The 16,840-nt window shown below is 41.5% G+C and overlaps 1 protein-coding gene across 1 annotated transcript; it reads right to left on the bottom strand.

Moving 5' to 3' along the window:
- Positions 1-1,906: 1,906 nt before the first annotated feature.
- On the bottom strand, positions 1,907-16,317 carry GID8 (GID complex subunit 8 homolog). The gene is made up of 5 exons (XM_060771965.2): positions 16,220-16,317; positions 8,994-9,123; positions 7,516-7,712; positions 6,704-6,901; positions 1,907-4,734 (listed from the first exon to the last, which is right to left on the bottom strand). The coding sequence occupies exons 2-5, from the start codon at positions 9,109-9,111 to the stop codon at positions 4,561-4,563; spliced, it is 687 nt and encodes a 228-aa protein (XP_060627948.1). The 5' UTR covers positions 9,112-9,123; positions 16,220-16,317; the 3' UTR covers positions 1,907-4,560.
- Between the last annotated feature and the right edge of the window lie 523 nt (positions 16,318-16,840).

The raw sequence follows: 16,840 nt of genomic DNA, 5'->3' as shown, positions 1-16,840 counted from the left end.
TGGTACTTGGTGAGGTAGGCTTATCCACTTTCTCCTTTTCTTTGTTTTGCTGTTAATGCATCCTCTGTAAGCAATTCTGGGGGCAACTGCAATTTACCTTATGCATCGCATGCAGTTACAACAGTCACGGCTGGAGTAGAATCCCTTTCTTTTCCACCCCAGCTCAGACTTTATTTCATGGCTTACGGCAGACATGCTTCTGCTACGCAACATCAATATCTGTATTTCTTCAATCCTCCTTCACTATCTTCTCAGTGCCAATATTGCTTAAATTTTCCAGTATGCAGCACAACAAAGAACATAAGAGGGGCTTGTGCAAATGTATAAGACTTCATAAAAAGTAGCCTTTGTAACAAGAAAAGACAGAGAAATGAGGGACCTAACTGCCAACATCCACTGGATAATGGAGGAAGGCAGGGAGTTTCACAAAAACATCAATTTCTGTTTTATTGACTATTTTAAGGCCTTTGACTGTGTGGATCATAATAAATTGTGGCAAGTTCTTGGTGGTATGGGATACCACGTCACCTTGTCTCTCTCCTGAGGAATCTGTATAACGACCAAGTAGTCACAGTAAGAACTGACCATGGAACAACAGACTAGTTCAAGATAGGGAAAGGAGTACAACAGGGCTGTAGACTCTCACCCAACCTATTCAACTTGTATGCAGAACACATCATGTGATGTGCAGGGCTTGACGAATGTAAGGCTGGAGTTAGAATTGCTGGAAGAAACATTAACAAAAATGAGATATGCAGATGATTCCACTTTGATGGCTGAAAGCGAGGAGCTGAGGAACCTTCTAACAAAGGTGAAAGAAGAAAGTGCAAAAGCTGGGTTGCAGTTGCACATCAAAAAAACCAAGATTTTGGCAACCAGACTGATTGATAACTGGCAAATAGAGGGAGAAAACCAGGAATCAGTGACAGATTTTGTATTTCTAGGCAACTGAAGATGCAGAGTGCAGCCAGGAAATCAGAAGCCGTTTACTTCTTGGGAGGAGAGCGATGACAATCTTGGTAAAATAGTGAAGAGTAGAGACATCACACTGGGAACAAAGCAAAAGTATTCCCCGTAGTAACCTATGGATGCAAGAGCTGGACCATAAGGAAGGCTGAACGAAGGAAGATAGATGCTTTTGAATTGTGATGCTGGAGAAAAAATTCTGAGAGTGCCTTGGACCGCAAGAAGATCACATCACGCCAGGAAATAAAGTCCGACTGCTCATTGGAGGGAAGGACATTAGAGGCAAAGATGAAGTACTTTGGCCACATAATGAGAAGTCAGGAAAGCTTGGAGAAGATAATGATGCTGGGGAAAATGGAAGAAAAAAGGAAGAGGGGCCGATCAAGGGTAAGGTGGATGGATGGTATCCTTGAAGTGACTGGCTTGACCTGAAGGAGCTGGGAGTGGCAATAGCCGACAGGGAGCTCTGGCCTGGGCTAATCCATGAGGTCACAGAGTCAGAAGCGACTGAATGAATAAACAACAACAACAGCCTTTGTCAAAGGCATTGTTAAAACAGGTATGCATCTATTCACTTTTGACATTATAACCTGAATTTAATGTCTAGTCCTCCAACTAAAGGAAATCCATTAAACTGGTTGATTCACATTAACTCTTGATTTATCAATATAACAGTTAAAGTTGGGACAAACAACTGGATCTGCAACCATTCTTAAATGCCTGCTGATTTAATTGTATCTTTTTTAGATTTATATTAACAAACTGAACACTGTGTTGCAAGACAAGGTGCCCAAATAAATGCTAATTTCAATGTTTATAACAAATAGAAAGATTTAGGGGGTTTTTGCAGAGGCATAAAGAGTGAGACAGCTAAGAACTATTTATTATTTCTGCTAAGAGGAATTTCTTTTGGGGAAAAAACAAACAAGTGTAAAACACATTGATCAAAGTGTTATTTAATGCTAAGCAGTTAAGAGTGGCAATCTAACATTATGGAGCTAACAAAATTGCAACCATTCATCCATAGCCACCAAATAAGACATTTCTCATGCATATGACAAATTCACTTATGTCGTGAGGGCTGTACTTTCTGTGTACAATATTTTCATAAGTTATGTTTCACAGCCTCCCCCTCTGAGAATAATTCATACTGATTATATTATATTTTGTATATGCAAACTATTTTATATACATGTGAATATAAAGATCCCTAAAAGTACCACTGGGACTACACCCTTGAGCTTTCTGTAAAATGCATAGCTTTCTTTCATACCCTTTTAAATATTTTCTCTCAAGTTACCCAAAAAACTTTACAGGTTAAAGCTGCTTCAGTGTGTGTGATGTTTTAACAAACCCAAATGAAGTAAATCTAAAGGTTTATATTTAAATCACACGTTTGGCTCTTAAATAAATGAGTTAAGCAAGCTAAAAAAAGTTCCAGTCATCTATGAATTCATGGAATAAGCAGTGCTTCAAACACTTAGTAAACTTGTTAAACAGGGCTGCAGTGCAGTATTTTTGGTTCAGAAAAGAAAAAAAAAACATGTTACACAAATGACCAACTTCACATTGAAAGCTGAAAAAGAGAGACCTTTTCAAGTTTCAAACTGCATTCAGCAGTCTAGAATGGGAAGAAAAGCTGGCCATATCTGAAGAAAGGTTTAGACCCATTTCACTTCCACTGCTTCACTTTAGTCTTTAAAACAAAACAAAACAAAAATCACCAAATTCCAATAGAGAGGGGAACAATGATTTTCAGTTTGTTAAATATGGCTGAATTGCTTGGAAATACGAACTAAAAGCTAACCCATGACACTAAAATAGTGATCAACCTCATGTGTTCCCTTCTGCAGCAATTCAAACCATGAGGTGTCAGAGCGGCTATCTGAAGGCAGACAGTAAAAGTGTGAATATTTAGCCCTTCAGGCAGCTATCGAACAAGATTACATCTTATACCACCTGACGCATCCAGAAAATCAAGCTACACACAAGCACAGTCACTATTCACAGTAGTCATTGATGGCTACGGGCACAGTCATTAGGAACTGCTCCCAAGTAGCTTCTGCTTGTTTTATGAGGCTGACCTGGAAGACATTCCTGATGAACTCTGCCCAAAGTTAATTACTCCAACTATCAATCACAGAGGCAAGAGCAAACCTTGCCAGAAGTCAAACAACAGTCAACCATCAGCTCAGCAATCTTGGTTTATCAATAATGAGTCCAAGTGGTTATTCTATTGACTCTCCAAATCAGCAGAGCAGTACTTTAATGTAAGATTTGCAAGGGAGATTCCCTTTGCACCCACAGCTGCCAGGCAAATATTATATTATATATATAGCTTTGCTACTGCTGGTTGCCTCAGAGGCTCTACAGACACTTGAACTGAATGGGTGTTTAGCATGACAATCTTGGAGTTAGCACAGGCAGGGCGTAATACTATCAAGTGGGCAAATATATCTTGCTTTTAAAACAGTCACACACGCTATGGACTATCCCATACTCTTCAGGAGGCAGCAACACAGCAATTTAACAGGCATGACCTCATGGAATGACAGGGTCTTTAACTCAGGTAGAAATAAACCCTAACACATCACGGTAATTACAACACCCCATGATCGTTATGGAAATTCAACACAGGAGGAAGATTTATAAAACCACAGTCCTATTTATGCAAGCCAACATGTCCCCATCATACATTATAGACCCAGTGTGTTTTCTTCTATGAGAGATATCCCTAACCTGCAACAACACCATTTGTGTCTATTATATCACCCACCAACAAAGTACTGGGTTTAAGGCTGTAACTGTCATTTCAAACAGTGCATTTACTGCAACTGGTATTCGAAAACGGGACAAGAATAAAACCCAGATGAAAGAGAACCTAACTACAAAGTGATTTAACAATGCCTTGTTTCAACTATTTTGGTCACTCTGGAAAATTAGAAAAGGAAATGCCTTTATTGTCAGCAATATCTGTGAGAGAACTAGACCCATCATAAATATAACATTCAGCCCCATATAAATAAGTCACCAAGGTGTGAAAAGCAGAGGGAAATATCTTCAATTACAGCTTACAAGCTTTCTATGCTATATACTATGCAGAAAAACAACATTGCCATGAGGTTTACAAAATGATCACTTCAACCAATTGCTAGTTTATAAATAGGGAATGCATGTTTGGCTATAAATTAACACAGAAAATCGTCAATGTTCAAGTGAGAAACAGGTTAAGTTTAACTGGAGAGTTGCCAAGAGCATCAACATTACTTCACTGACCACCAAAATGTGTTTCAGTAGCCAGACGTTATTAACCTGCAGCACAGTATTTAAAAAAAGGTTTGTTTTTGCTAAAATGTATGACAGTGCATAGCCTAAGTCAGATGGTCAAAGTGATATAATGCTTCCAATGCTAATTTGCTGCATTTAAAAAGGGACACGCCTCCCTTTAAGTATGCTTGCCAAGGAAAAAAGAAAAAAAAAGAACACACAACCAAATTGCAAAGTCCTGAACTGTAGTAAAAATATTTCAGTCACAGACTGATTAAAATTGTGTACAACTGTGCAGTTCCGAGGTCTAGTGTCCACCTGCACATTTTACTTGGGTTCCTCAATTGTCCCCTTGCTGAGGTCTGTCATTTTTGGGTATTTTACTTTCTTCTGGTCTAACTCATTCTGAGCCCACAGTAGTAACTTCAGTAATTTGGCCAGCTTGGGTGTTGACTCGCGGTTTTCATAGTCTAGAACAGCTTGGTTAACTTCACTCCATACCTAAAAAGAAAGAGAGGGAAGTGAACAATTAGGTTGGAGAAACAAAACCATGTCAGGATGCGAGGTTTTGATCAAAAGAACAAAATTCTTCTCAATCATGATCCTGAGCCTCTGTATCTTGCTTTGTCTAAAAAAAACAGGAACAAAAATATTGTTGCAAAGGTATAGAATGCTGCAATGCATTCTGTAACTAACAGATAAGTAGTCTTTGGTCATGCAGAGGCACTAAATCAGGTATGGGCAAGGTTGGGCCCTCCAGGTGTTTTGGACTTGGGTTTAAGCAGCTGGGGGGGGGGGGGGGGAGGAATGGCCCCGAGGCTGTTAGGAATTTATTTATTTATTTATTTACTTACTTACTTACTTACTTATATACCGCTGTTCTCAGCCCGAAGGCGACTCACAGCAGTTCACAACAAATAAGAACAGCAAAAATTCAATGCTACAGTGTAAAAACAGTTAACAACCTAACATATTACATAATTAATAAACAATTACTACAGTAACCATTCACTATTCGCTATCGTCTCATCATCAGAAACATGATCCAGATTCGTCATCCATTATTCCGTTCCAATGTTCATTAACCAATCATTGCACTAATTATTCGAACGCCTGCTCAAACAGCCAGGTCTTCACTTTCCTGAGGAAAAGCATTAGAGATGGTGCTAGTCTAATGTCCATAGGAAGGGCGTTCCACAGCCGAGGAGCCACCACCGAGAAGGCCCTATCTCTCGTCCCCGCCAGCCATGCTTGAGAAGCAGGCGGGATCAAGAGCAGGGCCTCCCCGGAAGATCTCAAAGTCCTGGTGGGTTCATAGGCAGAGATGTGGTCGGATAGGTAGCTTGGGCCGGAACCGTTTAGGGCTTTAAAGGCCAACGCCAGCACTTTGAATTGAGCCCGGTAGCAAATCGGTAGCCAGTGGAGTTGGCGCAACCGGGGGGTTGTATGCTCCCTGCGCTCCGCTCCTGTTAAAATCATGGCTGCCGAGCGTTGGACTAGTTGGAGCTTCCGAGCCGTCTTCAAAGGCAACCCCACGTAGAGAGTGTTGCTGTAGTCTAAACGGGATGTAACCAGAGCGTGGACTACCGTGGCCAATTGTGGGAGTTGAAGTCCTGGAGGGCCCAAGTTTGCCCATGGCTGCACTAAATTGTCATATTCATGACTCCAACCTTCTTTCCCCTAAGACAGGACTGGGAAATGTGAGGCATTCCAGATGCTGAAGAATGCAATTCCTAGTGTTCCTCAGATGATACAACATCATCAACAACAAATTCTGTCTCTCCTTGAGGCTTACGGTGTGGTACACTGCTTAGCAGGTTCATATGCCAACATATGGAGGAACAACAATCCCTACCTACCAGTTTTAAAATCTCATACAAGATGGAGCTTCAAATAAAGCATGCATTTGGTGACTAAAGATGGACACTTCTTTCAAAGCTATATTTTAAGGTGATACTGCCTGATAAGGTTTGTGAATTGATTAAAGTGAGTAAATGACTGACATGTCAGTATGATCACAACTTTTATATATAGATAGATAGATATAGATAGATATAGATACCCTTTTTAAGATTAAGAAGTGACAAATAACTTATATATTCTATAACAGCAGAAAAGCAGTAAGGAATATTTTCCACATCACTTATCAAACCAAACATTCCAAAGAAAAACTAAAACCAAATTTTCCATGGAATGTATTTAAAAGACTAAATTATCAAGAAGACGATTAAGTTCTTTTCTTTATAACACCCTAAAGACAAATCTTATGGTGTCTTTGTAGGAATCATACCATATAGCTCTAAGGCCCCTTCTTCATTGCCGGTTTCTGATCCCAGATTTTCTGCTTTGAACTGGATTATATGGCAGTGTAGACTTATATAATCCAGTTCATAGCAGATAATCTGGGATCAGATACTGGATTATATGACAGTGTAGATCCAACCTAACCCACAATAAATAAGACCATTACTTTCTGTCTCTGCATCATGTTGAGCAGATCGCCAAAAGGTGATTCCTCGGGGTTATCAAAAGCAAGGAGTGCAAGAGTGCGCTCCATTTCCGTCAGGCATTCCCGGCTCTCCTCTCCTTGTTCTGCCAGCTGTGTCTGAGCGAATTCCAGTGCAGCTTCTGTTTCACGCTGCCGAATCAACTCAATTAAATGTTGTTGCTGCGCAGGGGAAACACAACCATGTAAATAAACAATTAGACAATAGCAAGCAATATCGCACAGTGCAAAAGTTTCTGTCACACATTTTAAGCTCATACTGTTTTAAAACCTTCAAAATACAAAAAAGCCCTATTAAATTCGTCAGAGTTCCAAGTTGCAAAACAAACTTCAGATCACCAAATCTATGAATTTATCATTTTAAGGCTCACTCATTATTCCTATGCCAGAAAGCAAATTTAAAAAACTAGAATACTCAAGGAAATAGTTGGATAAACACTCACAACTACATTTAGTATTCATTAGTTTCAAAATACCTAAAGATTTCATGTAGAAACAGGGTGAAGACTCTCATCTTTTCGCAGGATAAATACAATAAATATTTTAAGATTTTTTTAAAAAGAAAATACTAAAATTTGCTCTAATGTCTAAATGTAAGGCCAGCAAGAAAAGGGACATGCTATACAGTTTGTGAACCACATTGTCGGTTAAGTCTATATGAGGCCAAATACTTAATGTATACTGAGTGACAAAAAGTAATGCCTTCTAATACAAAACTTTTGTAAATTCTAATTGGTTTCAAAAGCAATCAGTGATTATTTCAATACAAATCTTACCTGTAAATGGAAGTAAAGATACCGGTTTGTGTCCAACAATTCCGGGTGAAGACTATTGATTAACGCAATAGCTTCCTGAATCTGGCCTTTGAGAATCATCTCTCGGATTTTTATTCTTTCATCCAAGGTTTCTAAATCAACACTGGGCTCAATTCCAGATTCCATTCGAAACTTCTCTGCTGCTTCTTTAAAACCTTCTGAAATTCCAAATGGGAAAAAACAATAATTGAATGCATCAAGACATTTCAACATGTGCGCTGCCCCTCCCTGATACAACATATTTTAGGCAAAAATCTGTTGTTTTATGTAATGGAGGGACAGGTGTGGCCCCATGAGAGCCTTGGGTCTGGAAAAATGTGTGTCTACACATTTTTCTCTAGAGCTGCTGCTATAACTGCAGTTCTTTAAAGAATCCATTCTGGCCCAGCTACATAAGTCTGAATGAGGCAGCACATCTTCAGATGGCCAAACACCAATTAAAGCTCCGGGCCATGGGGAAGAACTTCTGAAATATCTGCTTATCACCCTCCAGACAAGTGTGGGCAGCTGTAAGAAGTTGAGGGCGATTTTCCTATCCTAAATCCTTGAAATGAAGCAAAAATACCTTGTTTAACCTCAACTTATTTTAAAAAATCCACATTATTTTTGGTCGCCGCAGTGGCACAATGTGTTAGAATCTTGTGCCGGCTGAACTGCTGACCTGGACGTCAGCGGTTTGAATCTACAAGATGGGACGAGCTCCCGTCTATCAGCTCCAGTTTCCCATGCGGGAACATGAGAGAAGCCTCCCATAAGGATGGTAACTCACCCAGGTGTCCCCTGGGCAACATCCTTGCAGACGGCCAATTCTCTCACACCAGAAGCGACTTGTTGTTTCTCAAGTCGCTTCTGACACACACAAAAACCCAGTTTGAAGGAGAAACAGAGGTAAAACAAGGTATTTGAGAGAGGGGTTGTAGAGAGGGGTTTTTGTGTATGTGTATACATGCTTTTTAAATATATGCACATATTTGAGAATGCTTTGGTGCGATTTTTGGCTAAAAATCACACCAACACTTAAAACTTCAGGGTATTCAGGGGACTTTGGGGGACTGGTGGAGCATTTCAAGGTCTACAAAGGGGTCCAGAAACTGCATTTCAAACAGGCTATATTTTGCCCAAGTCCTACTTTAGATGGTCCTTCTACTGAAGTGTTTCAACTCACAATACTTCAAGGAGAAAATCACCAAATTAATTAAGTAAATATGTTTAATGTTTTATCAATCCAAGTATCCTGATGATTAACATGGTGGTAATTAAATGACCTTTGCTACTATTTTACTACAGTAAATGTTATTATTATTAACATATTCTTGCTATGCATGACAGGTTCAGGTGCGCACAGAACTATAACAGGGGTATTAAGTGTTGAAAGTTTGGTTTGCTGACTTCAGATCATTGATCGTAGTGATAAATTATTTTAATTTATGGCTGATTACCTGTAACAAGATAGTTCATAATCAAGCGATTCATGTCAGCTCTCTGGATGTGTAAATTATTGAGTTTTTCCATCCACTCGTCTTTTGTGATTTCATCGGGTTTTTCTGCATAACTCATTCTTCTCCCTCACTAGTAAGAAAAAAAGACATACTAAGAAATGACTTTTTCAGAATAATGAAAAAAAATACTGTGTTACTGTCTCTGATAGCTTTTTATCATTTAGTAAAAACAACAAGTACAGTGAATAGAAATGTTTCCAGCAAGCAGATGTTCTCACATTCTTCCCAGTATTAACTAAGCTTCAAAGTTGACATGCAGCACTTCTCAAGCTATTAGCAGGGATTTTTAGCCATTTATGCCCTAGTATGATCGTATTCACACATTTTTGGAAAGTAGTATTCTTGTAGCATACACAATTTTACTTCCATGCTTGTACTATATTCTCATGGTTCTGAAAACGTTTAAACTACAAAACTGATAAAATGTAAGAGCAATCTGGTATAATATCAGACATTTGAAAAGTTAGATGGCTATCATTTTAGATACAGAATAACAGGAGGCAGAGCAATCCAAAGCATGCCATTTCTATATTATTCTTCTATAGATAGCTTTTAAAATATGCCAGGAAATAAGAGCCAGATTCATAAATAGGTCTGACCAAAATCCCACTTGCATTTCAATTACTGCCATGCCACTTTCAACTTCAAACTTATTTTGTACAATTCATTCACCTTCCAGATACGACTGCAAAACTATGCACTGGATTTATATAAAGCACCAAATCATATCAGGAAACTAATTACCCACCCTGAACAAGAACATATCAATATCACAGGCCTTAAGCTGGCTGGCCTAAAATGCTTTGTTTATACTGCACCACAACCTAAAAGATGTAGTTAGCAGCTACTGATCATAAAACTGAGAAACAGGTACTATAGCACTCCAAGAGGAAAGCATTGTGCCCAGTCTCATTCTGACACCAGCATTACTGGTCCTGATTTCATCAATTTCACTGTGTTGGAGGAAGCAGAAATGCCTCTTTTTAGGCAGGGGCTATCCCCCCCCCCCCAAACTCCCCCAGAAACCATCTGCTCACATCCACGTTTGTACAAAGACTCCTACAGACCTAGGACAGAGCAAAAACAAACAAAATAGCCAACTACACCTCCCCAAGAAGGAATAATTGAGCCTTTCTAAGGACACTTACTGAGGCTATGTGGCAAAGGCAAGATCTGACTTTCTGGTTCACGCCTCATTCTCTATCTATTGGTACACACTACCAATTAAGCAAATTATTGTGAATACATCCGGAATCTGCTTGCACATCTTCTCTTCAAAAGATTTAACCTGTGATCATATGAAGCCAAATTGTTTGAATTTTTTTAAAAAGTGGTTGGAAAAATGTGAATTGTGTGAATTGTGTTTTGCTATGGAAGGTGAAAATATGAAAAATATTTATGAATTTTTTTATTTCATGTATAAATAAGTATAAAACTGATAAAACTAATAAACTATAGGGAGCACGAATAGCTAAATAATTTTTGACAAAAAATGGGCAACACTGACCGATTTGTCTGTTGCTTCGAAGCTACAGATTTATGAAAGTGAACATAGTTTATGAAATATAACATAGGTCATCCAGTGATATTAACTAGTGGTACCATAATGCATAATAAATCTGTGAAGTCCACTCTCACAGTATGTGGTGTTAACCACATCACAAATAACTGAAGGATAGGACTATGTAACTGGAGATAAACCTACAATGTCCCTAACTTAACCGTTAGAATACAAAATTGGAAAGACAAGGGTCATTAAGTCCAACCCCATTCTGCCATGCAAGAATACACAATCAAAGCACTCCAATAGATGACCATCTAGTTTGTTTAAAAACCTCAGAATATAAACTTGGAATGCACAGTTTTGATGAAATGAAATATTTCTCTGAATTAAAAGAATGAATAGATACAACCTTCAGCAAACTAATTTACTCAAGTCAGACTCCCACATTAAAACAAGGTTGTAATATTTAGCTGAACGGAAGTTTCTTTTAACTCAGTGGAACTTAACTAACACAAACGTGAATACACATTAGGTTCACTGGCCAAAAAACCAGCTTGAGATAATGCTTGGCTTCCCCATGACAATCAATAATACTGATCCAGATCTACTGTTGTAGCTTTCTTGGAAGAATGAGTGTAGCAAATAACTTTTCCTTCCTGTGTCTTTCTTGAGGAACTCAGCCACATTTCTTAAATTGTCCCATGCAAAGTTAGATATCCATTCCCTTACACACTCCTGACATTATACTTGGTAATAATATGTCTGTGCAAATTTTGCTTGACCTCAAAAGCTAATGAAAGGCTACATGCCTGAACAGAAAAAGTAAACCAACAGGAACCGTCCTGCAGAAATTATCCCTTGCTGTAGTTAATAATTATGAACTCATCAGGAACTCTTCATATCAAAACAATCTGTCGCTATGATTAGCTAAAAGTAATTGTTTGGAAGACTCCTGCTATTCCTTCTTCTACTTGGTAGGTAAATAACATAACATCAAGAGTGTTAAGAACTCTTAAGATTTAAAGCTGTTTTAGTCTGTGTTCATATTCAAACAACAATATTTCTAGCAAAGAGAACATCTGGAATTCATTTAAATAACAAGTGGCATTGGCATTAACCTTTTCATTGCATGGATTTCAAATATATAATAATTTTATATATAATAATTTTTAAAAACTAACTGATGGATGAAAATCTACTTATAGTTAGTCCGATACATTAAAAAAAGGAGGGGCAAACAAACTTGCAGAGTCCAAGCAGCCCAAACTAAGAAGGCTTTAATGTCCTATGTAGGGCACGCAGGGAAGTTTGGTGAGGCACAGACTCTGGGGCGCATATGAAAAAATAAAAGGTGGGAGACAGTTCAGCTCTGTTGCTAGAGATACAGAGTATCCCTTATCTGGAAGCTGCTCCAGAATCATCCACAGATGTGGCTGAGGTCGTGACACCTTTGTTTTCTGTTGGTTCACTGTATATGAATTTTGTGTTCCGATTTGGGCCACACCTCCAAGATTATATATTTAATATATGTACATATTAATTTTTTTAAAGAATCTGAAATCCTGCATTGTTTTATCCTGCCTGAATCCAGCTTTTAACTGTTGGATTTTACAGTGTTTTGCATAGATGCTTGTTAGATGTTGTTTCTGTCAGTGTAAATGCATATGACAATTGATTGGAGCATTAATAAATTGATTGACTGATTGAAATCCCAAACACTTCTGACCCCAAGCATTTCAGTTAAGGGATACTCAATCTCTTGATAGGTAGCACAGCCTAATCAAGGGCTATTGTGAGAATGAAGTTATTATTTATTTAAGAAATTTATACCCCACCTTTCCCCACTTAAGGGCCTAAGGCGGCTTACAGCGGATATAAACATGCATAAAAGTTAAATAATTTAAAACCAAATATTAATTGTTGCTGTCATACGTTTGAAAACATACATTAAACTATAATATTTTGGACTATTTCATGATTATAGATAAAAGCCACCTGTCCACAAAGTCAACATTGACACCGAAATACAACACCGCCTGAGCTCTGCGAGTGCAGCATTTTTCTGAATGAATCAGAGAGTGTTTGAGGGCCGGGATATCCATAGGGATACCAAGGTGCTTGTTTATAAAGCTATTGTCCTCCCAACCCTGCTATATGCCTGCGAAACGTGGACTGTCTACAGACGTCACATGCAACTTCTGGAATGATTCCATCAGCACTGCCTCTGGAAAATCCTGCAAATCTCTTGGGAAGACAAGCGGACAAATGTCAGCGTGCTGGAAGAAGCAAAGACCACCAGCATTGAAGTGATGGTCCTCCACCATCAACTCGCTGGACCGGCCACGTTGTCCGGATGCCTGACCACCATCTCTCAAAGCAGTTCCTCTACTCCGAACTCAAGAGCGGAAAACTGAATGTTGGCGAGCAGGAAAAGAAATTGAAAGATGGGCTCAAAGCCAACCTTAAAAACTCTGCCATAGACACTGAGAACTGGGAAGCCCTGGCCTGTGAGTGCTCCAGCTGGAGGTCAGCTGTGACTAGCACTGCTACAGAATTTGAAGAGGCACGAATGGAGGGCGAAAGAGAGAAATGTGCTAAGAGGAAGGCGCATCAAGCCAAGCCCAACCGGGACCGCATTCCACCTGGAAACCAATGCCCTCACTGCGGGAGACGATGCGGATCATGAAAAGGGCTCCATAGTCACCTACAGACCCACCCTGGAGGATTATCCTACTCGGACAACGAGGGATCGCCTAAGTAAGTATAGATAAGAGATTCCCAGCTATTATTTTGAACTTGTATAGCAAACGTGCTCTCATGGTATAATAGTTTGAGTGTTGAACTCTGTGGTATTCAGAGAAGTTGAGCATAAAGGTGGTTACCAGCAGCTTGGTGTATTGGTTGCTAAACAATTTGTGAGTTGTAAAGATGCAATCGCAGTTTTCAAAGGACACCAAAACACAGAGTAGGTATCACTAGAACAACTTGTGTTTGGCTGAAAACATCTTGCTATGCTAATTCACAGAGGAAAACGTCTTGATGACCCACACGATCTCTGCGATCATCTGGAGAGGACCTTCTCTCGCTCCCACCTCTTCGCAGGTGCAATTGGTGGGGACGAGGGAGAGGGCCTTCTCAGTGGTGGCCCCCCGACACTGGAACTCACTCCCCAAGGACATCAGACATGCCCCAACTCTGGCAGTCTGTAGGAGCCTGAAAATGTGGTTGTTCCAGTCTGCCTTCCCAGAATAAGGAAAACTCTCAGGAATATGCCCTCTAAATGCACTTTACCACTGATTTAGGACTGACTGTGTTCCCTCAACTTTCCTTGAAAGCCCTATACCAGTCACATCCTACCTTGTTCATTCCCAGCGTTATTTTTTTTACATACTAAACTATTACATTTGGTCCATAGGTTTTTTTAAATGCTTGTGTTACTGTTTACTGTTTATGTGCATTTATATTAATTGTATTGTATTGATTGTTTTTGTTATTGCTTTTGTTATTGATGTACAGTGGGCTTGGCCTCATGTAAGCCGCACCTAGTACCTTGGGGAGATACAGAGAGGTCAACCCTCCTGTTCAAGGAGCTCCATTGGCTGCCGTTTATTTTCCGGTCCCAATTCAAGGTGCAGGTGCTTACCTACAAAGCCCTAAATGGTTTGGGACCTGCCTACCTGCATGACCACATCTCCGTTTATGAACCCACGCATTCTCTTCGTTCTTCTGGAGAGGCCCTGCTCGCGATCCCACCTGCATCACAGGCGCGTCTGGTGGGGACGAGGGACAGGGCCTTTTCTGTGGTGGCCCCTTGACTTTGGAATTCCCTCCCCAAGGACATCAGACAAGCCCCTACACTGGCAGTCTTTAGGAAGTGTTTGAAGACCAGAATAGGAACCCCAGCAATATGTCCCAGAAGCACTTTATCAGAGATTTAAGATCCTGCACATTGCACTTACCCTAAAATCCTACATTTCACCTGCCATACTCAGCACTTTTTAATCTGTACCCATTACATTCGGCCTGGTCCTAGCTTTACTGTGTTGCAGTGTATTGTTTGTATTGTTTACTGTTATTGCTTAACGTTTTGCTTTGCTTTATAATGTTATGTGTATTGTTATGCTGTTGTTTTTATTGAGGCCATGGCCTTTGTAAGCAGCATCGAGTCCTTTGGGAGATGTTAGCGGGGTACAAATAAAGTTAATAATAATACAAATAAAGTTTTATTATTATTATTGATAATAAAGGAAATAAGAAAGAAAGCAGAAAGAAACTTCTGCCAATTGTGGAAACTATTGTCCTCTGTGGCCGACAAGAACTGGTTTAAAGAGAGCGCAATTATTCGGGACAGGACCTGTTGCCCGTGAAGAACCTTTGCACAATGATGGCAATTTCAGGGCCAACTTGGGCCTTCCTTCCAGGTGTTTTGGACTGCAACTCCCACCATTCCTAACAGCCTGAGGCCCTTTCCTTTTCCCCCTCAGCCACTTTCCCTTTCCCTTCTCCCTCTTCCCCCTCTCCTTTCCTTCCCCCTTCCCATCCTTCCTGCTTTCCCCTCTCTCCCTTTCCCCCTCACCTTTCCCTTCTCCCCCTCTTTGCATCCTTCCTGCGTTTCCCTCACCCCTTTCTCCCCTTCCTTCCTGCTTACTCCTCTCTTCTTTCACCCTTTACTTCCCACTTCCCTCTCTACCCTTCTCTCCCTCTCCCATTTCCCCTCTAATTTCTCTTGCCTTTATCCCCGTCCTACTTCCCCCCTCTACCTTTCCCATTTCCCCTCTCTCCTCCCTGATTTTTCCTCTCTCCTTCCTCCCCTTCCTTCCTGCTTCCCCCTTTTCTCTCTCTCTCTCTCTTTCCTACTTTCCCCTCTCTCCCCTTCCTTCCTGCTTTCCCCCTCTCCCTTTTCCCATCTCTCCCCTTCCTTCCCGATATCAGAGCTCCTAGTGGCACAATGGGTTAAACCCTTGTGCTGGCAGGACTGCTGACCGAAAGGTCGGTGGTTCGAATCCGGGGAGCGGGGTGAGCTCCCACCTGTCCGCTCCAGCTCCTCTTGGCGGGGACATGAAAGAAGCCTCCCACAGGATGATAAAACATCCAAGCGTCCCCTGGGCAACATCCTTCCAGATGGCCAGTTCTCTCACACCAGAAGCGACTTGCAGTTTCTGAAAGAAAAATAATCCTTCCCGATTCCCCCTCTCTCCCTCACTCCTTCCTTCCTGGTTTCCCCTCTTCCCATCCTTCCTACTCCCCTCTCTCTCCTTTTTTTCCTTTCCCAACTGCGGCTGGGAGTTGCAGTCCAAAACACCTGGAGGGAAGGCCCAAGTTGGCCCATGCCTGCTAGAACCGATGGCCTGTTGAAGGAGTGCAACAACAACTGTTATGGACAGAATGCAACACGAGCCCAGCGTGAAGAGGCCCAAGGAGTGTGAAAGCCGAGGCCTTCGCCTCTCGCCAGCCGCGCTAGGCCCGCCCCTCGCAGCCAGGCCAAGCAGGCCTCACGCGGCACCCAAGATGGCGCCTCCCCGCCCTCCGCCCACTCGCCGGCGCTCCTTGGGCCGCTGCTCGGCCTGGCTGAGGAAGGCCGCCGCCAGAGACCCCTCCGCCTCCTTCCCACCCGCCCACGAAGGACGCTTCCACTTCCTCGTCGGCGCCGCCACGGACTCACCCGCCCAAAGTCACCGTCTTCGCCGTCGTTTCGCCGCCGCCGCCGCCGCCGGGACCTCGACGCCACGCCCCCTTTTTTCCACAAGCCCCGTTTTCTCGCGAGAACTCGGCCTCGGGCCTCTCCGCCAATCGGAGAGGAAGGCCGCACGCACCCGACGCGCGTGGGGAGGGACTTCCGGAATCCGATTGGCCTTCCGGTTGTCTGTTAGCAATGGCGAAGAGAGGCCTACCGCGAATGGCATTGTAATGTAATCATACTAATATATTATATATAATAGGAATAGATAAAGGTTTTCCCCTGACATTAAGTCCAGTCGTATCCGACTCTAGGGGGTAGTGCTCATCTCTGTTTCTAAGCCAAAGAGCCGGCGTTGTCCGTAGACGCCTCCAAGGTCATGTGGCCGGCATGACTGCATGGAGCGCCGTTAATATAGAATCATAGAATCAAAGAGTTGGAAGAGACCTCATGGGCCATCCAGTCCAACCCCCTGTCAAGAAGCAAGAATATTGCATTCAAACCACCCCTGACAGATGGCCATCCAGCCTCTGTTTAAAAGCTTCCAAAGAAGGAGCCTCCACCACACTCCGGGGCAGAGAGTTCCACTGCTGAACGGCTCTCACA

The sequence above is a fragment of the Anolis sagrei genome, chromosome 4 (genome assembly GCF_037176765.1).
Source record: "Anolis sagrei isolate rAnoSag1 chromosome 4, rAnoSag1.mat, whole genome shotgun sequence".
NCBI lineage: Eukaryota > Metazoa > Chordata > Lepidosauria > Squamata > Dactyloidae > Anolis > Anolis sagrei.
This window is presented reverse-complemented; position numbering and strand designations above follow the sequence as displayed.